Raw genomic sequence first — 20,573 nt, 5'->3', positions numbered from 1 at the left:
TCCTCTGCCATGTCCTTCTCCCTTGACATCATGGCAAATCCACTCTCAGCCCTCAAGTCCCAGCTCCAGAGTCAGCTGCGAGCCTGCTCTCCGCCCACCTCCCATCCACACAAAGCTGACCCTGGGGAGAGCCCCATCCCTCAGCTATGTCCCTGCTGCCATGTGGCCCTTTTCCGCCGTGGACCTGACGTCCATCTCCCAGAGGAGGGGCCCGTCCTCTGCCTCATCTGTGGATCTGCGAGTCAGCAGGCAGCCGAGCGGGGCAGGTGGGGTTTGGGGCTTAGGAGCCAGAAATGTCAGCTGTCCTTGTGGGTACCTGCCGTGTACTGTGCACAGAGCCCCCTCCACACCTGGGAGGCAGAGCAGGGACAGTCCTGTTCACGAGGAGGGAGCCGGCCCACCCAGGCTGCCCAGACCCCCAGCTCCCACCTGGCCCCCCCACCCTGGAGCCTGAGCCAGAACCACGAGTGACCGCCAGCCCTGCTTTGTCCTGCAGTGGAGCATGACCATGCCCTGGGCCACCAGGAGCCCCCCTGGAAGGAGTTCCGCTTTGACCTGACCCAGATCCCAGCAGGGGAGGCTGTCACAGCCGCAGAGTTCCGGATTTACAAGCTGCCCAGCGCCCAGCCGCTCAACCGGACCCTCCACGTCAGCATGTTCGAGGTGGTCCCGGAGCAGTCCAACAGGTGCCCGCCCCACTCCCTGCCGCCCGCTCGAGTCCGGCCCAGCCCTGGGGCACATTTCCCAGAGGACAGAAGGGGAGCTACCTGGGCAGCACATCCTCAGAGAAGAAAGATGCTGGCCCAAGGCCTGGTGTCCCCATGCGGAGAGGCCCAGCATCAGTCCAGGCTTCAAGTCCCCGCCCTGCCGTCCTGGATGTGGGATCCTGAGCCTCAGTTTCCCCAGCTGTACACGGGCACAGTGACACCTTTGTACGGTAGATGCAGTGAGAAAAGGCACGTGAGGCGCTCAGGCCAGAGCCAGGCGGGGTAGATGCCCCACTAACGGGCCCCAGGCGAGCACTGGAAACTCCAAGGCAGCTGTGCCGGCCCTCAGTTAATTGTTCTTTCATGTCCACAGGGAATCTGACTTGTTCTTTTTGGATCTTCAGACGCTCCGATCTGGGGACGAGGGCTGGCTGGTGTTGGACGTGACAGCAGCCAGTGACCGCTGGCTCTTGAACCGTAACAAGGACCTGGGACTCCGCCTCTATGTGGAAACGGAGGATGGTAAGACTCAGGGGTCAGCAGAGAACCTTCCCCAGGGGGCTCCTCCGAGGAAGCTGCTGGCAGCAGACACAGTTGGCACCACCTCCCTTGGCCCCGAAGGAGGCCTGGCCTTTCTCAGCTGTGCCCTGAGGTGACAGTCCCCTCCCCACCGCGCGGGCCCAGGGGAGAAAGGGTAAGGTTCCCGCAGTGCCAGCCAGCAGGAGGCCCCTACCAGCCCTGAGCCCATCCTCTCCTTCTGCAGGACCAACAGTTGAGTTGCTAAGAGTGAGTCCATGTTTTCCCTCCTCAAGAAATGGGCGTTTCTTCCTACTCTAAGGAGCTGCCTTCTCCACCATGGCTTTCTGTCCTGGGCAGGGCTTGAGGGGAAGTGGCCACACCCTCAGGCCCTGAGGCAGATGCCGGGGTGTGAACCCCCACTCTGCAGCCTTCTAACACAGTGAGCTTGGTAGGCAGTACCTGCTAGTACTTGCTTTTCCAAGCGTTGGTACCCTCCTCCGTGGAATAAGGATTCATACATTCATTCAGCAGGTGTCTGGAGGGGAGCCTCCTTTATCCCTGGCAGTGGGGGTAGAAAGGTCAAAGGCAGGCCCAGGGTTGGCGGGCCTGAGGTATAGCAAGGGGCCTCCAGGCTGGAGCACAGGGGCCCGGGAGCCACTGGGAGGAGATGAGGTGGGCAAGATATTAAATATTAAATATCATTTTATTTAATCACAGTGGGGGATGACAGGATCTGACCTGGTTTTTATAAAACAACCCTCTGAGACACTCTCCCTCACGAGGTGTAGCATCTCTCCAGCCCCTTCAGTGTTGGCTCTGCTCAGTGACTTGCTTCCCAAAAGTGTGGCCGGGGTGAGGCTGTGACTTGCAGTGGAGGGAGCTGAGCAGCCCCGCCCCTGCCAGGCACTCAGGCTCCCAGGAATAGTCATTAGATCCCAGGTGCCCTTGACCTGATGCGGTGAGAACAGCACGCAGCTCTGTGGTCTTTGTCCCCAGAACCCTGAACCCCAGTCTCACCATGAGTAAAACATCAGATAAACCCAAATTGCAGGACATTCTGCAGACTACTGACAAGTACTCAAAACTGTCAGGGTCATCAAAAACAAGGGAAGTCTGATCAGCTGTGAGAGCCCAGAGGCACCTAAAGAGTTGTGATGACTAAAAGCCACGTGGGGCCCTGGGTGGGATCCCAGAAGAGGAAAAGTCACTGGGGAAAAGCAATGAAATCCCAGTACATTGCTGTGTTAAATAATAAGATACTGATATTGCTTCATTAGTTGTGACAAACGTTACCATAGTCATATAAATGCTAACACTGCCCAGAGGAAATTGGGTCTAGGTGTGTGGGAACTTTGCAAATTTTCTATAAATCTCAGCTATTGTAAAATAAAGTTTATTTATTTTATGTACTAAATAAAGACCCCCCTTACCTCAGTTGAGAGAGTAGACTGGGGGAGATGAAAATGAAGTCAGAGGCCCCGGGAGCCTCACAGGGTTGAAGTGGGAGCTGTGGGGGGCTTGTTACAGCAAGGACACAGAGAGGGGTGCACAGAGGAGCCGCGGGTGATGGGGACTGAAACAGTGGGTCTTGTTAATACCTTTTGTTTGGTTTAGGGTTTTGTTTTGTTTTTGCCTAGGCTGGGGAAAAATAAAGGATGGGCAGGTTTGAGGCAGAAAATCAAGGTGTCTCTTTCAGCGGAAATTATTGAGGCCCTGGTAGCGGTCCATGGGTTCTGGGACAAGGAGCGTAGGGGACACAGTTGTGGGAACTGCTGACTTGGAGTGGGATTTGGGGCGGGGGGACAGGAGCAGCGCCCCTGCGAGGGAGGGTGACAATGGACAGGGAAGGAGACAGTCCCCAGGCTTCCCCAGAGGGACGCCTGTTCCGAGCTTCCAGGCTCCCGGCCCCGGGTCCCTCCTGCCGGCTGGTCATTGGAGCTGGAGACTGAGCCGGTGGCAGGGACCCGCCAGGCCGCCGCCTCACCGCCAAGCGAGCCTTACTCCGTGATGCGCGGCGGGGCGCTAGCCGCCGCCGCAGCCTGTCCCCACTTGTCCCCGCGGGCCCAGCGCCGGAGCAGAGCGGACGATGGCGACCCTGCGGCTCCTGGCATCGGAGCTTGGGCCGCAGGTCCCTGCCGGCCTCTCGGGGCCCGCGCTGGCGACCAGCGGCGTGTGCGGCTTCGCCAGCAGCGCCCGGGCGCGCGCTAAGTTCTGCACGGACCCCGTGGAGCCCTGAGAGACATCGCGGGAGGCGCGAGGATCATGGTCAGGGGCTTCGAGCTCTGCGGGATCCCGGAGAGCCTGATCCGGGCGCTGCTCAAGACCCGCGTGAAGGACTTGACCGTGGTCAGCAGCAACCTGGGGGTGGACAACTTCAGGTTGAGCCTTTTACTGGGGACCAAGCAGATCACCCGCATTGTGTGCTCGTACGTGGGGGAGAACGCGCTCTGCGAGCACCAGTACCTGGCGGGCGAACTGGAGCTGGAGATCACACCCCGGGGACCCCGGGCCGAGCACATCCCTGCAGGGGGTGCCAGTGTGCCCGCCTTCTACACACCCACGGCCTACGCGACCCTGGTCCAGGAGGGAGGCGCACCCTCCAGGTACCTCAAGGAAGACAACATCGCCATCCTGAGTCAGCCCAGAAAGGTGAGGGAGTTTCACGGGCAGCATTACCTTCTGGAACACGCCATCATGGCCGATTTTGCTTTGGTGAAAGGGTGGAAGGCCGACCCGGCCGGAAACTTCATCTTCAGGGCCAGCGCCAGGAACTTCAACACGCCCCTGTGCAAAGCCGCCAGAACCTCAGTGGTGGAGGTGGAAGAAGTCGTGGATGCGGGGTCATTTGCCCCAGAAGACATCCAGGTTCCTGACATTTATGTAGATCGTGTCATCCGGGGGGGAGGGGGGAATATGAGAAAAGAATTGAGCGTGTAACCATTTGGAAAGAGGAAGATGAAAGGAGCAGGTCTACGGATGGTGTGAGGACACGGATCATCAAGCGGGAGCTCTGGAATTTGAGGATGGCATGTATGCCAATTGGGCATCAGGACCCCTCGTCTGGCCACCAGCTACATCAACCCCAATATGACCATTCATCTTCACAGTGAACATGGAATCCTGGTCCTGGGTCCGTTTCCACCAAAAGATGGGGTGGATGCAGATCTCATCAACGTGGGCAAGTAAACAGTCACCGTTCTTCCCGGGGGCTGTTTTTTCTCCAGCGATGTATCATTTGCCATGATCCGAGGGAGCCACATCCACCTAACCTTCCTAGGAGCCATACAGGTTTCCAAGTATGGTCACCTGGCTAACTGGATGACACCTGGCAAGAAGGTGAGAGGAATGGGGGGTGTGATGGACCTGGTGTCCAGCACCAAGACCAGAGTGGTGGTCCCCATGGAGCACTGCACCAAGGCCAAGAGCCCAAAATCTTGGAGAAATGCACAATGCCACTGACTGGGAAGCGGTGCGTGGACCGCATCATCACTGAGAAGGCCGTGTTTCACGTGCACAAGAAGAGAGGACTGACTCTGATTGAGCTCTGGGACAGCCTGATGGTGGAGGACATCCAGAGGAGCACGGGGAGCACCACTGCCTTCTCCCCGAATCTCAGACCCATGCAGCAGATCGCAGCCTAACTGGTAAGTGGCCTTGGTCCCACTGTGACCTCACAGGACTGCATCCGAGGAGGACACAATCACATTTCTGCACTTCACCAGCGTCTGGCCAGTTCTCCCCTGTTGTCACCCCAGACACCCTGCCACTAGCCAGGCTTTGTTCTCTCAAGAGGAATAGAACTGTAATTAAAAACCAAAGTGAAACCGAGACCTTGGCCTTGTATGTTCTGTGAGTTCTGAGAAAGCTCTGCTACAGTCGCTGAGACGTTGACGCCCTCTTCACTGTCTGTGATCTTTAACGTTAAATTCTGTGCAGCTTGAGATGATCCCACAGGAAGGGTTTCACCGAAGCGCCTTCCCGCATGGCTGAATCATGAAATGTAGAGAAAAGTGATGGGGGAGGAACAACTCCACCCAGAATCACTGCAAAGGCACCGTTTTACTGCAACCATGAAAACACACGTGTAAATGTGAATTTGTGGTCAGCGGAAATGTCTGAATGAAAGATGTTTTCCCTTTGGCCCCTCTGACTTTCCTCTGGGGCTTTTCATTTTGTCACTAAGTTTCGTTTCCCTGTAGCCTCTCCTCCTCCACCCCCCCACCCCCACCCAATAGCTAAATAGATGTCTCTAGAAGGGAAGAAAACTGTCTTGGTGGCCAGTGAACTGGTAATGGGGCAATTGAAGGGGGAGAGACCGTTGGTGCCAACATCTCGCCGGGAAGTCTCCCCTGTGAATAAACAGCTCGTCTGTGCGTCACCAAAGGCTTAGGACAGGAGGTGTTCTAGAAACCTGACCGATGGTCTCAGATGGGTTTTCTCCTGTGTTCCTGTGTCATCCTGAACAGACACTTAGACCCTTCCTCTCTGTTACGGAGCCCGAACAGGCCTCTTGTTAACACTCCCTTGTAACCCAAGAGGGGCAGTGAGGTACCTCTTCCTGAATCCACAGTCTCAAATCCTAAAAAGAAAAAACTGAGTTAATCCATGTGTGCACACATGTGTGTGTGTGTGTGTGTGTGTGTGCAGGGTTCACACCCAGGCTCGCCATGGAGCCCGCACTTTCTCAGAGCAGCGCCAGGGCTGCACACACAGGATGGGAGCTGGTGGGTCAGAACAGGACCAGTTGCAGCTGGTCAAGGAGGGCCTGTCAGAGGGGCCTCACTGGAGTGTCACCCCAATGGGAGGGCCAGGGCCTGGGATGGAGGGATAGTGCTCCCTGAAGGGACAGCACAGGGTGTCTCGGGGACCGTGACCAGGCGGGCAGTGGATGGACGCTACTGAGGGGACTGTGCGGCACCTCTCGGGGTTTCTGGGGAGGTGGCCCTGATCTGCCCTGGGTGTCAGGAGGGGCTTTCCAGCAGCAGTGTGGAGCAGGCAGAAGTTTCCAGAAGCAGGCAAGTGAGAGGGCTGTTAAGATAGTAGAAAGAAGGAAAAGCATTGCGTTCCTCCTTCTCCCACAGTGAGGAAATAACCTACGGGACAGAAGCGGACTGGGTCACAGCTGGGATTCCCTGCAAAGCTTTCAACCAGGCGTCCTGATTGTCCTTCACTGTGGCACTAGGGTCACATCCATGACTGCAGGCTGAGTTGGGGCAGGTGCCACGGGGAAAAGTGCAGTCTCTCTGCGCCCAGGATACCTCAATCCAATCCTTGACCAAACAGTTGCACTAAGAAAAGCCAACAGTGAACACAGCCTTGGGGGCCCCGAAGGTCTCCCTGGCCCCCTACCCCAGGGACAGAGCTCTCCAGGGACCCAAGGACCGGACAGCAGCACACAAGCCTGGAGGGCTCCCAGGCCAAGGCTGCCCCACCTGCCTGCAGGCATGGAGCTCCACTCCACCTGCCCGCATCACTCCAGGGCCACCTCCTGGTGCTGTTACAGACTTTCCCATCTGCGGCGGGGCCGCTGTATGTCTGTGGCTCCACATCATCAGGGGCCTGCAGCTTCCTCATGACTCTGATTTGTGTAACCCAAACTCCCTGAAGGGCTTCTCGCTGGGCCCTTCCAGTGTCCACTCCTGCAGCCAACAGCCTCCTGTCTCAGCAGGGTCACCCCTGAGTGGAGCCTCTAATGGGTCCAGTGCATGTTTGTGGCAGGTGATGTCATAGGTCAAAGGTTAGTCTCTGGTTGATTAGTTGTTCAGTCAACTCTGGCCCATGGACTTGGGGCTAAAGCACAGCTGTATAAGGACTGACCTTTTAGCAGGGCTGTGAGTGGGGCAGGCTTGTCCTTGACCTGTGAGTGGGGCGGAGATGTCCTTGATTTGTATGGCGGAGGATCGGATCATGAGACTTGCTAATGGAAATGACATGTGTTTATGTATGTGCACGTATGCACTCTCACTATAAAAATGTGTGTACATGTTTGTGTGTACATGTGTGTGTATGCATGTGCATCAATGTTGCAATATCTGGGTGAAATGTACATGGAAGTGGGATGCTCTACACTGAGTTTAAGAACCATAACAACAAGTGGTAATCATGCCCCTGTTGTTTAGTCTAAAAAATTCCACAGGGAAAGGACATGAAGAGGTTCTACCACATTCTCATGTCTGTGATGAAAGCCAGAAAATAACCTAAATATCTGAAGATGAGCTAACATCTAAATATTATGATGTCTCTACTCAAAGGAATATTATACATTTGAAATATTCATAGTTGAGACTTTAATAACTGGGAAAATGTTTTATGTGAAAAACTTGGGAAAAAATACAGACTCCTTGGTTATGGTCACAGTTGTGTAAAATTTAAATTGACATATGACAATATCCGAGATACATGAAAATGATGTGGAGTGCGGAGGGGGTTTATGGGTGATTTAAAAAAATTTTTTTAACAATTATTTTTATATTGCTTTTACAATTAAAAAAACAAGAAGTCATTGGAAATACAAAGAGATACAAGAAGATTGTTTCATTGGTGGAGTCAACTTTTCCAGGGATAATCAGTGTGTTTTTCCCACATCCTTAGTCTTTAAGCAGCTGTGGGTAAATCCCACTTTTACAAGCATCTATTCCTAGGCTGGGCCCTCAATCATGTCCCTGCCTGCAGCCTTTTCCCTCTTTGTTTATAAACCACCAACCCAGTGGTTAAGACCTTAAATGGATAAAAATTTGGGCTCTGGAATTAGACTGAGGAGGTTGAACCCTGGCTCTGGGACTTGGGGCAAATGTCTCTCTGCCTTGAGCCTGGGGGCTCATTTAGGATGGTGAGTGCCCTGCTCTCCGGCTGTGCTCAGCAGAGCAAGTGTTCACGAAGTCTTGGCAGCTGCTCCAACCAGTGGGTGTTACAGATCCTATGCTGATCCCCAGAAAGTGTAAGGTGGAAGGTTGAACTCGAGCCTCAGAGGTCAGGACGGAGGTGGGGACCCTGGTTCTGAGAGTCCCTAGCACTGAGGCTCTGGGCCATCACTGATGGGCTCTGACATTTCTTAGTGAAGCAGGGGTTCCATGGGGTCCAGGTGACTGTGAAGACAGACAGAGATCATCATGTGAATTGACTGAAAGCTGTAAAACGCTGTCACAACTGGCAGTGTCCATGACCATCACTAATCCTGGCCCTGGGCTTGAGAGGCCCCTTCCCCCATCTCCTGCAGCCCTGTCCCCTGGGGGCTGGGGCTGGATGTGGGACTCTGGCCTTCAGAGGAGGAAACCGAAGCACAGTGGGTCCCTTGAGGCCTCAGCCTCCATTCTCCTAGCCCACTCGAGCCTTGGCAAGGAGGTCCCTGCTATGTCCCCCTGTGGGATCTGGGTGTAACGGAGCAGGACGCTATGGGGGCTTCCCAGGACAGACACGACCCCCATATCCTCTGCTGTAAGTCCCTCTGAAGTACCCAGATAATAGTCGCTCGTGCATGTTTCCTGAATTTTTCAGATGCTAAAACCCATCACCAAATGGAAGAAATTAACTACTTAATGCTCATGAGCTCATATCCCCCATATCATCTGGTGCCTAAGAATTGATCACCATCAACCAATCAGAATTGTGCACAGCTGATCACACACTCTGGGATGCCCCTCCCTCAGCTGGCCTTAAAAATGCTCAGCTGAAAACGTTTTGGGGAGTTCAGGGTTTTTTGGGCATGAGCCATCTGTTCTTCTTGCTCTGCCCAGCAACAAATATTTTTCTGCTCCAAACTCCAAGGTTTCAGTAGTTTTTTGGCCTCACTGTGCGTCAGGCACATGAAATTGCGTTCAGTAACAATTTTGGCGAAACCAGCCTAGGAGTCTGCGGCAGGTCGACCTCGGCCAGAGGCTGTCTGTTCCCTGGGTCCCCAGCAGCTGCCAGAGCTCACTTCACTCCGGGTAACCAGCAGGGACTCTCCATGACAGGCATGGCCGCCTCTGCATGAGGCTGTTTGAAGCTAAGGCCCAGAGCTACGATCCACATTCGGTGTGGCTTGGGGGTGAGTCGCTCCAGCTTGGGCAGGCTGGGGATTTTCCACTCCATCTGGGCTCATTCCCTTTTGGGAAGTAAGCCACTCTGGGCCTATTGGGAGCTACTCTGGAAGACTCTGGGAGTGGAAGTGGGATTTTGGGGCTACCCCTCATGTGATCTTTTGTCTGTGGGACCATGTTTGTTGTTTGTATGTGTGTGTGTGTCAGTACTTACACTGGCCTGTTGGTTGAGATGTCTTTGGTGAGTAAAAGGGCTTGTGTGTGATGACACCAGGGTGTCCTTCCCTACTGAGTTGACTTCACCTGAGGCGAAGTGTTGGTTGGGATTTTCCCCTTCTAGCCTTGGTGGTTCACTCAGCTTCACCCCTGATGTGGCATTGGCTGGGGTTCTCAACCCTTTTGGAAAGATGAGGTGTTGGTTGGGAATCCCTCTTCCGGGGCTGGGGAACTGTGACCCTGACAGACCATTCTGAACTGTTACTTGCTTGATATTTGATAACATCAGCTTTGAATAATTAAATATGGAGGACCAGAGCTCTGCTCCATTTTAAAGTCCCCCTAGGGTATATTTTGCAAAACTAGGAGATCTTCAGCTATGCTCCCGTAAATGAAAGAAAATGATATTTTCGTTGTAACACTGTGTGAGTTCAGTACTCCCTGAGATCTGGAGAATAGTGGCCCCTAATGGCTCTGCTGTTATGTCAAAGTGGGCCTTTTGCAATTGCTTTGGCTTTTTTGGTTCTGTGTGTGTTTGTGTGTCTCCGCACCACAGTCCAAATACTGTTGTCTCTTCCTGGTTTTACTGAAAGTGAGACATGTGTATGTGAACAAATGATACATATATTATTGTCTATGACTGTTATTTCTTTAAACTGAAGTGGATATTTGGGAACTGGGAGGAAAAAAAAAAACCCTGAAAATAGCCAAGATGGTTGGGTTTAGTAAAAGCAGTTAGAGGACGGATTTGCGTTTCTCTTCCTGTGCCTTTGAGATGTGGGTGATCTACCTGGGCTCTCAAGGAAGAAAATGTGTGGGTTTTTTTTTTTTTTTAATTCAAGCAGAAAAACTGAGATCTCTGGTTCTGTCTGTCTTTTAAAAAGTTAACTTGTAAATGAGCTCTATTTAATTGACTTAAAAGTAACTGCTTATAAATTAAATACTTCTAAGTATAAAAGAAGCTAGACAGAACAAATATCAGGTTCATGTGATCTAGGAAACATTCAATGTTGACTTGATTTCTGATATTAAAGCTAGCTTAAGCTTGTTGGTATAATCAATACAGACATGTCTTTTATTGTACCTAAGTTTACTGAAGGTCAGTAAGTTCATGTTGTTCCTATTGCAGAGTTTGTCAGCAGAAAGAAATTAATGGGTATAATGAAATTCTTGTAAGTCAATGAAATGCATAGCGATAAGAGCTTCTGGGTGAACTCTTTAGAAATAGTGTTTTAGGAATGTCTACTTTTAAATGAGCTCTTCAGATATTTGGTAACTTGAAATTTTAGAGTTGTGCTGTACTGAATTAAATGATGGAAATTTATGGAATAGTTGACTAGCTAGGTCATTCCCAAACAAAATAAGATACTGAAACATTCACTAGAGATTGAGATTTTTTTTTTAAGTTGAGGATTCTAATTTAAATGTGTAATTAAAGCTACTAAAAATCATAAAGGAAACACTTCAGTATACAGTAGGAAAGTAGGATATATGTTTTGAGTAAAAAAAAAAAAAATTGAGGCATGGAATTGCAGTTTGTTAAAGGAGAAGGAAGTGATTCGGTCCTAAGCTGGTTGTTTCAAGATGGGGGAAAATGTGGGATAAATTAATATGGTTACAGAAAGTTGTGGAAAGTTTGTAGAAAGGGAGACCTGAAAAAGGAGTTCTGTGCACGGTGGGCCTGAGAGTAGGTTAGACTTACTTAGGTAAATGGATTTTTGTTATTAAAAGTAGGCTGGTACAGGACTGGGTTTGGTTCCTCTCTGTTAAGAAAACAAGTTTGCCTAGAATGTTTCTGATAATAGGTTGTGTGGAACTTTTTGATATTTTTGACAAACTTCCTATCAGGTTCTAGTTCAAGTTCTTTTGACTTCGGCTGACTTTGGGATGCTTTGGAGGGTCCCGGAGTCATCTCAGCAAAACATACTGAACTAAGATTGGCCGGTGTGTTGAATTTCACGAGAAGCGTTGTCAAATGAGTGAAAAGCCTCGGATTAGGCAGTATGGATGAATGTTGTTGCTCTGGACATTCTAGAAATTATGTAGAGTTTCTGAAATTTAGATATGTCCCGGTATCATGCTATCAGTCATGGTTCTGGTTGTTATCTTAAAATGTTGTATGTCACAGCAACTTGATTAAGCTTCCTTGTCAAAAACATTGTGATCAGATCTCTTGCCATGCCTTTTTGGGCCATTTGCCATCCATAGAGTTAAGCTGATGTTTTGCAGAACTGCTTCATCTTCAACAGTATTCATAGAAAGGACTATTTGACAAGTACAGGTTTCTTTTAAATCATACAGCTGAGCTGGGTAAGGTATCTAAGAAGTCTGATGAAAACTCTAATTTCATAAAACTGTTAGTAGAAGGGATTAATTGTATAGGATTAAGTGAACTGATGAACATGGTTTCAATTTTTGGGTTGTCTATATTACTACTGGCTTTTAATCTATGTTTTCTAATTGAACTGTTAATCAAATATTTGTCTCCCTATCAACACTGTCCCCAGTGTTTAGGATAGGAAGAGAATTCTCTAGTAGAGTTGTCACAGAGTATAACTACTCATGATCCATAACAATGCTGGCTTTAAGTCTGTTGCTAAAAGCACAAGTACAATGCTTGTGTAACAATTCGGTATAAGTGATAAAATGTATAACCTATAAAGTGTTTCCCCATTAACGTACCTCTGGGCCTGTTCACCATGTCTGATTAGTTCCCCCCAAGTGGATAACCAGGCAGATGTAAAGGAGGCCTGGCACCAGGGACATGATCTAAACTTGAGCAGGAGCTACCATATTAGCATCAAGGGACAGCTATTTTGATCATCAATACTTTCTATAGAAAGATTTGTAATCAAAAGGGGAAATGATGGAAAAATCTGCACATATTGAGGTATGGGGAAGTCATTCTGGCTTAAGCATGATTTGACTTAAACTTTATTGACCAAAGCGGCCTGTTTTATGGCCTTTGGACATGCACTGTACATCTGCTTTTGAAAGTCAAAATGGAATAGCTGTGGTTCAGACACCCAAGGTAAAACTAGGTGGCCATTGTGGACATGATTTCAGATATGTTCCTGTATTGTTGAGAACTTGAATTTTCTGAGCTGTGTCAGACTCAGGACGTCACCAGCCATTCTCAAAGCAGTGTCTGTTGGCAGATGGCAGCTGCAACCTTATGACCTCAAGGTTCCCTCTTGTAACTATTAAATTTCTAGACAATAAAATTGCTTTAGATCAGATGTTAGCAGAAAAAAGGAGATGTGTGCAGTGGCCAATAGCTCCTATTATGTGTGTGTTAACACCACATCAAAAGTCAAAACCTACTCAGATAAAAGTAGATAACTGGCTACCTGGCTACGAGTCTCCCCCAAAGTGCCAAGTCCAGACTTGTTTTCAGGTTTATTCTTCCTGAATTCCTCAGGGGATGAGATCTTAATCATACAAGACTCAGATCCAGAACTTGGAACTTGGGAGTATTTCCAACTTGGTATCCATTCCCCAAATTGAGGTAGGACTCTGCCCTGTTTCAGCACGAATTAGCCAGAGTGGTCATCGCCCCATTCCCTGAGAGGGAAGGATGGAACAAATTGGAGATTGAAACTGAATTCCTTTGCTGAGTTTACGATTAACCTCTCTATCCAAAATATTATCCCCCTTCTTATCCAACACCTGTTCTCTTAAAGACTGAGGACTATCAAAGAAAAGGGGGGTTGTAACCAAGCAGAACCCTATGGGGCCTTCCCAGGACAGATATTCCCCCCATATTTTTTGCTGCAGCTCCTCTCTGAAGTACGAGACAATAGAAGCTCTTGCATATTTCCTGAGTTTTTCAGGTGCTAAAACCCACCACCAAATGGAAGAAATTAACTACTTGATCATGAGCACGTGGCCCCCAGACCTTCTGGTGTCTAGGGATTGATCACCATTAACCAATCAGAATTGTGCACAGCTGACCACATACACTGGGATGTCCCTCCCTTAGCTGGCCTTAAAAATGCTCAGCTGAAACCCTTTGGAAAAGTCTAGGGTTTTTTGGGTGTGAGCTGTTCTTGCTCAGCCCAGCAATAAACCTTTCTCTGCTCCAAACTCCAAATTTCAGTACTTCTTTGGCCTCACTGGCATGGGGCGCACTGCGTCCAGTAATAGGCCCTCTCTGCTCTCTCTGTCTCAGGGCACAGCGTGGATCCTGGTCTGGCTGGTCTGCTGGGGCAACAGGCACCACGCTCCAGACAGCCTTTCGTGGTCACCTTTTTCAGGGCGAGCCCTGGCCCTGTACGAGCCCCTCGGGCAGTGAGGCCCCTGAAGAGGAGGCCGCCGAAAAGAACCAACGAGCTGCCGCCCCCCAACAAACTGCCGGGAATCTTTGGTGAGCCTGGGGACCAGTGGTGGGGACAGAACCTTCCTGGCCTTGGCAGGATCAAGCCAGTGGTCACCCCTCAGTCACCTTTCCTGATACCCCTGTGCCCCCATATCCTGGGGGCCAGCCACTACACCCTCTCTCAGGGCTCTGTCCTCACATCCTTGCTGCCCCAAAGTCCCTTCTCTGCCCTGCCCATCCACTAGGCCTTGCCTGGCTCTCCATCAGTCAGGTGCCCAGCAGGATCCAGGTGTTTATGTGAAGGTCTTCTCCTCGGGATCAGGGATGAGCCTGACCCACCCCATGCCCTCCTTTCCTTCATGGAGAGTCGGCCTTTGCTTGTCCTCAGTGGGGCCACTTGTCCTGTGGAGTGGGTGTGGCAGGAGAGGTGGGGTGAGGTCAAGGGTGTCTCTGGAGGAAAGAAGAACGAGCTGCTGGATGGACGAGGGTCCCCAGGCTGTTTATGGGACCATCAGGAGGTCCACAGGCTGAAAGTCAGGGGAGGCTGGGCTGAGTGTGGGATGACTGTAACCATAGAGAGCCATCTGGAGCCATTGAAGGTTCTTGAGCTGGGTCACAGCACCAACAGAGCTGCAGGGATGGGCTTTATGAGACCAAATGGTTTAGTTTCCCCTCATTCATTCATTCAACAAACATGCCCATCAGGGCGTCCCCCGCCCTGGGAGCTCCCCGTGGTGGCTGCACAGAGCAGGACCCCAGCAAAGACCTTGCCCTGTCTGTCCCCCGCAGATGACGTCCACGGCTCCCATGGCCGGCAGGTGTGCCGCCGGCATGAGCTCTACGTCAGCTTCCAGGACCTCGGCTGGCTGGTAATTCCTGCCTCTCCTTCTTCCCTGAGTGACAGTCCCCATCTGAAGATCCCGAGTGTATGTCCGGGGGGGGGGTTGGAATTATGAGGAATTTTCTTTTTTTATGTATTATTTTCTTCTGTTTCCCAAGTTTTCTAAAAGGAGAACGTGTTGCTTTTACAGTGAAAAGTGAGTTTTCATAAAAACCATGCAACTGGAGAGACTGAATCCTTAGCCACAAAAAAAAATCAGAGCTCAGCAGGGAAACTGAGGCCAGGGTGGACAGGGCCTCTGTGCCTTTGCTGTGACTGGCGGCGGGCTGGGGAGGATGATGCTGAGGGCTGATGCCGGGTGAAGGGTCAGAGCTCGTGCCCGGCCCTGCCCGCTTTGGGTGGATGTCAGGCCTCTGGGGAGATGGCCACAGGAGGGGCCCGAGGGTGGGCTGATGGGGCCCTGAGGCTGAGGGAGGGTTAAGGGCAGGTGCTGGACCACGGGGCTGGGGAGGGGGCACGTCGATGGGACTCACCATCTCCTACTCCCCCCAACCCAGGATTGGGTCATCGCCCCCCAGGGCTACTCAGCCTATTACTGTGAAGGGGAGTGCTCCTTCCCGCTGGACTCCTGCATGAACGCCACCAACCACGCCATCCTGCAGTCCCTGGTGAGTACCATGTCGGTCCTGCCTGGATGCCCAGGGGAGGGGGACACTGAGGAGAGGGGCACGGACTCCAGGAGGTGATGGCAGCTCTGCTGGAGTCAGGGAGCTTCCTCTGCATGGGAACCTCCTTGCGTGCACGCGCAGTGAAAGCCCACACCTGCACGGAAACTGGCCCCACCTGAGCACATGTGCTCCAGACACACTGACAGGTGTGCACGCGTGCACATCTGCGCCCTCCACGTGCAGGGGGGACAGTCCCAAACATGCAGTGGGTGTGGACTTATAAAGGCCCGCCTGCTTGTGGTCAGAGGTGCACAGCACTCCGCTGCCTGTGCGCTCCGAGCGCACACATGCACTGGTTCATGGGTGCATTCAGCCTCCTGCGAGTGACATGCCCTCGGGTCAGGGTGGGTGGCCTGCGTGTGCGCTCTGCCCCCGCTTCCTGTGTGGGAGTCGCCGGGTGCCCAGTGCCCTTCTGGCTTTGGCTTCCTCGCCTCTTACTTTCCTGTTGGCTTTGTCCTGGGTCCCTCCCGGCTCTGTTTCTACAGATTGTGTGGCTTTGGATGCCCCAGTGTTCGGGGCAACTTTAAAGGCTGAAAAATAGTTTATAATAGGAACATAGTTGTTGCTGCTTATTGCTAATTATTTTAAATGGATTTTTTTTAAATGCTGAGGCTTCTTTCTAGAACATTGGTCTAGACACTTCAGTTAGAGGTTGTGCCAAGGTGATGCTATAGAGTGACACTAAATGAATTAACAAAAGTGGCTTGGAGCCCAAGATAATGCCTCCTTTTCCCAGTGGTCATGTGGGGTTGACCGTTGGAAGCCACCTTCCTTGGAGGAGCTCAGGTGATGCCAGCACCTGCCCCTCCCAGGGCTGCTCCCCTCCCTCTGCACCAGCCCCGCCCCTCAGCTCCCGGGGCTGTCAGTCAACAGGAGGGAGCGCTGGCCCTGTGCTGGGTGCTCCAAGGCAGTGGCTGCCCTCTGGGGAGGCGGTCAGTGAACACATGAGCAAAGGAACCGTGGGCCCCGAAAGGAGGCTGGTGTGCAGGGCAACGGGCCAGAGGGAGGTGACGGTGGGGGTGGGCAGGGCTCCCTCACACAGGGCCTGGGGGTCTCTCCTAACAGGGCAGGTAGTGGATTATGTCCCAGGTAAACCGAGAAGCCAGTGTAGGGTTTCAGCAAAGCAATACGTGATCTGACTTAGTCTCTAGAAGCATCTCTGGCAGCTGTGGGAGGACAGACCGTGGGTGGAGTGTGGAGAAGGCAAGGAGCCTGACCAGGGCGCCTGGCGGGGTGAGAAGTGGGCCAGGCAGCGTGGACAGTGGAGGCAGGAGGGGAGGGGCCCAGGGCCTGCAGGTGAGGGTTGAGAGACTGGGTGCTGGGGTGAAGGTCTGCCCCTGAGGACGAGGAGGGGAACGACGACGTTGTTGGGTTGGAGGAGGGAATGAAGGAAACCTGAGGTTCTGCTTCTGCCCCCACACGTGGGAGGCCATGTTGGCCCCATGTGGAAGTCGGGCAGGTGGGTGGAAGCAAGGCTGGAGTCTGAATTCGAGAGACGTCGCATGTGGTCTGAGTCTCGAGAACAGAAGAGATTGTCTGGGGAGACAGCAGACACAGGAGAGGTGGGCGAGGACTGGTGTCCTCCGTGGAGAGGCCTGGGAAGGAAGAGCCTTGGTGCGGCGAGGGACGGGGGTCGGGTGTCCTGAGAGGAAGCGAGTCTCTCCAGGCTCACTGTCTGCTGTTCCCCACATGGCAGCTGGGGGCCGCACTAAAGCACTGATATGACCACCTTGTTCTCAGTCGTGCCCCGTTACCCCTGCGAGAAAGTCTGAGCCCTTCGCCTGGGATGCAGGGGGGCCCCTTACTGGCCACCCTGCCAACCTCTCTGATGTCCTCCAGCCCACGTCCCAGTGCCCTCATCTCTCCGCCCGTGCTCAGACCCAGAACGTGCCCTGCGTTTCCCACCTCCCTGCCTGCGCCCCTGGGGGCCTCCTCAGCTCTGGGCCCGGGCAGCTCCTGCTCACCCTGCACACCTCGCCTCTGTGGTCCTTCCCAGCCAGGGTCGCTCTCCAGCACTCGTGTCCCAGGCTCAGAGGGTGTGCTGTGATTATTGTGCTGCTCCCGTGGGTCCTGGTTGTCTACTGGAATGTTGTTTCCCCTCCCCTCCTGCTGAGGATGAGAGCAGGGACCACGTGGGGACATTTCTGTGCTCCCCACCCAGGCAGGGCTCGCACAAGGTATGTGTTGGAGATGTGTTTGTGTTGGAAGTGAGAAAAGTACCATTATACCCATTTGGCAGAGGAGAAAACTGAGGTCCACAGATGTATGATTTTTTATCCAAGGATATACAGCCAGTAAGTAACAGGACCTCTGAGTTGGTCTCCCACGTGGCTCGAAAGCAGATTGAATGGAATGGCACATTAGACTCCAAATCAATCTGTTTGGTGCAGATGGAACAAAAGGCCATCTCTCTTTTTGTCCCTCACCTGGGGAAGCTCTGGTCTAGGGGGGAGTCACAGAATAGCCGCCCTCTGTGGTGCCAACTTCTCTCTCCAGGGTCCCAGCCCAGGAAAGGACCTCCCTGGTTTCAAGGCACTTACATGGTTGGCACAGGTGGGTGGTGTCACTTGGTTTTTTTCACGTGGGCCTATGAAAGGCAAGCCCAGCTGCCGCATGCAGAGGCTGGGAAGTTGGGGAGCAGCACCCCCATGGCTCAGTGGGGCTGGACATCCCCACAGAGGCCTCAGCTCCTCTCAGGGGCCTGAGAGGCTCTGGATCCCAAGCCAGCCTAGTGCTCAGCTAACGGTCCTGGCGGCAGGCTGGCTCAGAGCTGGGGCTTCTGGGACATGGCTGGGCCCAGGGACTGCATCAGCCAGGTTTATCCAACCCCTGCTTAGCGGCTCCCATGAGGGCCACGCAGCCCAGATGGATGGAAGCAGGCTCCCCTTTCTCTCTGGCCCCCGATGGGCGTGGGGCTGCCGTTAGGGCCCTTCCATGTGGGGCCCCACTGAAGAGTCCAGTATATTTCAGCTCATCGTGTCAAGTCTCAGGATAAATATTTTGGTGGAGGCTGAAACAGCTCCCTCAATCAGGCTGTCTCTTGAGGGTAGAGCTGTTTGGAGGAGGGTAGTGGGATCCCTACGCTGGGTCCCAGTCGTGCCGCAGCATCGGCCATGTGGCCCGGCCTCTGTGCCTCAGTTGTCACCTGCCGAGAACAATACCTGCCTAGAAGCCTGGGCGTGAGCAGGTGTAGCGTGAACGTTCTCCGACGCACAATCCAGAGGGGCAGACAGACCTTCAACAGCTAATGCCGATGAGACACGATCAGGGACGTTAAGAAGCACAGAGAAGACAGAGGAGCAGGGGGGCTCCAGGGGGCGGTGCTGCAGGGGCACCAGGAAGGAGGACTGGGCACATGTGCTGGGGACCAGTAGGGTCAGGGTTGTCCCGTCTTGGGGGGAGGGGTGTGGCAGGGAGCCAGCCGGTGCCCAGGCTGGGCCTGAGGGCAGAGGGGCAGGATCCCCGCCAGCACCGGCCCTGCTGCAGGTGGAGGTGGACCCAGGGAGTGGGGAGCGGCCGGAGCCCCAGGCAGAGCTGGGGGCTGGGCCTAGGGGTCCCGGGAGAAGCCCCTGGTTCTCACGCCTCTGCCGGCCGCCCCCTCCCCGGCCAGGTGCACCTGATGAAGCCGGACGCGGTCCCCAAGGCATGCTGCGCGCCCACCAAGCTGAGCGCCACCTCCGTGCTGTACTACGACAGCAGCAACAACGTCATCCTGCGCAAGCACCGCAACATGGTGGTCCGGGCCTGCGGCTGCCACTGACTGATCTGCACCCGCCCCAGCCGCTCAGCCCCCCATGGCGGGGACCTCCGACGCCGTCACAGCTCAGCAGGGGCTGCAGCGAGGGCCCTCCCTCCCTTCCCTGCCCACCTCCGGTCAGCTGGCCCTCTCCAGGCCCTGTTGCCCTGATCTGGGGTGTATGATAGACTGTCCACCCAACCTGGCTGGCTTGATGCACACTGCGGTCAGCACAGAAGTCCTGTCTTAGGACCTGTCCTTGGCCATTCCTCGCTGTGTCCGACCCAGGATGGTCTGGGAGCACCTGGAGCCTGAGGCTGGTGGTTGGGCTTTGCCCTACTCGCCAGAGGTATGGGTGTGGGCATCAGGGGTTGGCCCCTTCCCAGCACAATGCTGGGCGTTTCCGGGACACAGTCAGATGTGCACTTGCCCTCCATACCATGTATTAGTGGTTCCTAACCTGGCCCGACGCCAGTCAGCACATTAGAAAAAGAACAGTGGGCCTCATGCTTAAGGCTGAAGCTGGTGGGGATGTCTGAGGGTGTGTGTCTTCCTGTCCTGGGCCTGCCCCTCTCCTGCCTGGGGAAGAGGTGTGACTCCCCAGAGAAGCAAAGAACCTTCCAGTTTCCTCCCCTTCTCCCTGTGGTGCTCAGCACTGAGACAAAAATAACCCTCAGCAGAAGCAAGGACAGTGGCTACAGTGGGTGGTCCACGCTGGCAGACGCACAGCACTGATGCCACCGTGATCTATTCCTTTGCTCATGGCCATCAGTCACCAACCTGAGTACTTCTTCCACTGACCCTGGACAGGACCTCAAGGCCCTCAGCAGATAGCTCCAGGCAGCCAGCAGCTGTTTAGAGTCCACATGAACTGCTTTCCCTGCCTGCCTCTCCAAGGAGCGATCCATTCCGCCCAGTGTGCTGCCTGGGTGGCCTCTGGCCATGCAGGGTCAGGGTAGGCACTGTGTCAGCCTGTGTCCAGGAGGCAAGAACAGGCTGGTCACCCATGTCTGCATCACCCCATGTGCCCAGGTCTTTGGGGCCTGTGAGCCAAAGAAAAGGCCTCTGTCCCAGGGGAGTGACAGGGAGCAATTAGGCTGAACTGGGTGGGAAGGTTCCCGGAAACCACTGTTCTCCTTGGAGCAGCCGCCGGCAGCTGGAGTGTTTATTTGATTTCTGACTTGCCAGGTCTGTAATTTACCTGCTGGAGCAGACAGAGTCCAGCTGCCTGAACCCTGAAATACCGTGTCATTAGAAGCAGATCCTGGGCCCGCCCCAACCCATGGGCCCAGCCCAGGACGCGCATCCCTGGAATTCACTGCACCCTGAGGAGGGGGTCCGGGAGCGCAGGGCCGGCAGCAGGAGTGGAGGCTGGGGCCATGCTGCGGGACAGCAGCCCCTCCACCTGGACCTGGGAGGGGCTCCAGGAGCGAGTGCAGAGGAAGAGACTCCCCATGTGCACAGGAAGGCGTGCTCAGGCTGGGTGGCAG

General features: G+C 53.5%; 1 protein-coding gene and 1 pseudogene across 1 annotated transcript in view; both read left to right on the top strand.

The window, feature by feature from the left end:
- The window catches only part of LOC105103388 (bone morphogenetic protein 8B), a 34,261-nt gene extending 15,074 nt beyond the window's left edge, over window positions 1-19,187 (top strand). Inside the window, exons 2-7 of the mRNA XM_064493708.1 lie at window positions 497-686; window positions 1,081-1,229; window positions 13,632-13,826; window positions 14,568-14,647; window positions 15,177-15,287; window positions 18,958-19,187. Coding sequence (XP_064349778.1) covers window positions 497-686; window positions 1,081-1,229; window positions 13,632-13,826; window positions 14,568-14,647; window positions 15,177-15,287; window positions 18,958-19,107 — 875 coding nt within the window. The 3' untranslated portion in view covers window positions 19,108-19,187. The remainder of the gene's footprint in view (window positions 1-496; window positions 687-1,080; window positions 1,230-13,631; window positions 13,827-14,567; window positions 14,648-15,176; window positions 15,288-18,957) is intronic.
- Window positions 3,313-5,013, top strand: LOC116147071 (succinyl-CoA:3-ketoacid coenzyme A transferase 2, mitochondrial-like; annotated as a pseudogene).
- Window positions 19,188-20,573: the final 1,386 nt, after the last annotated feature.

This window comes from Camelus dromedarius, chromosome 14 (genome assembly GCF_036321535.1).
Source record: "Camelus dromedarius isolate mCamDro1 chromosome 14, mCamDro1.pat, whole genome shotgun sequence".
Lineage (NCBI taxonomy): Eukaryota > Metazoa > Chordata > Mammalia > Artiodactyla > Camelidae > Camelus > Camelus dromedarius.
Note: the sequence above shows the minus strand (reverse complement) of the source record. Positions and strands in the feature narration are given on the sequence as shown.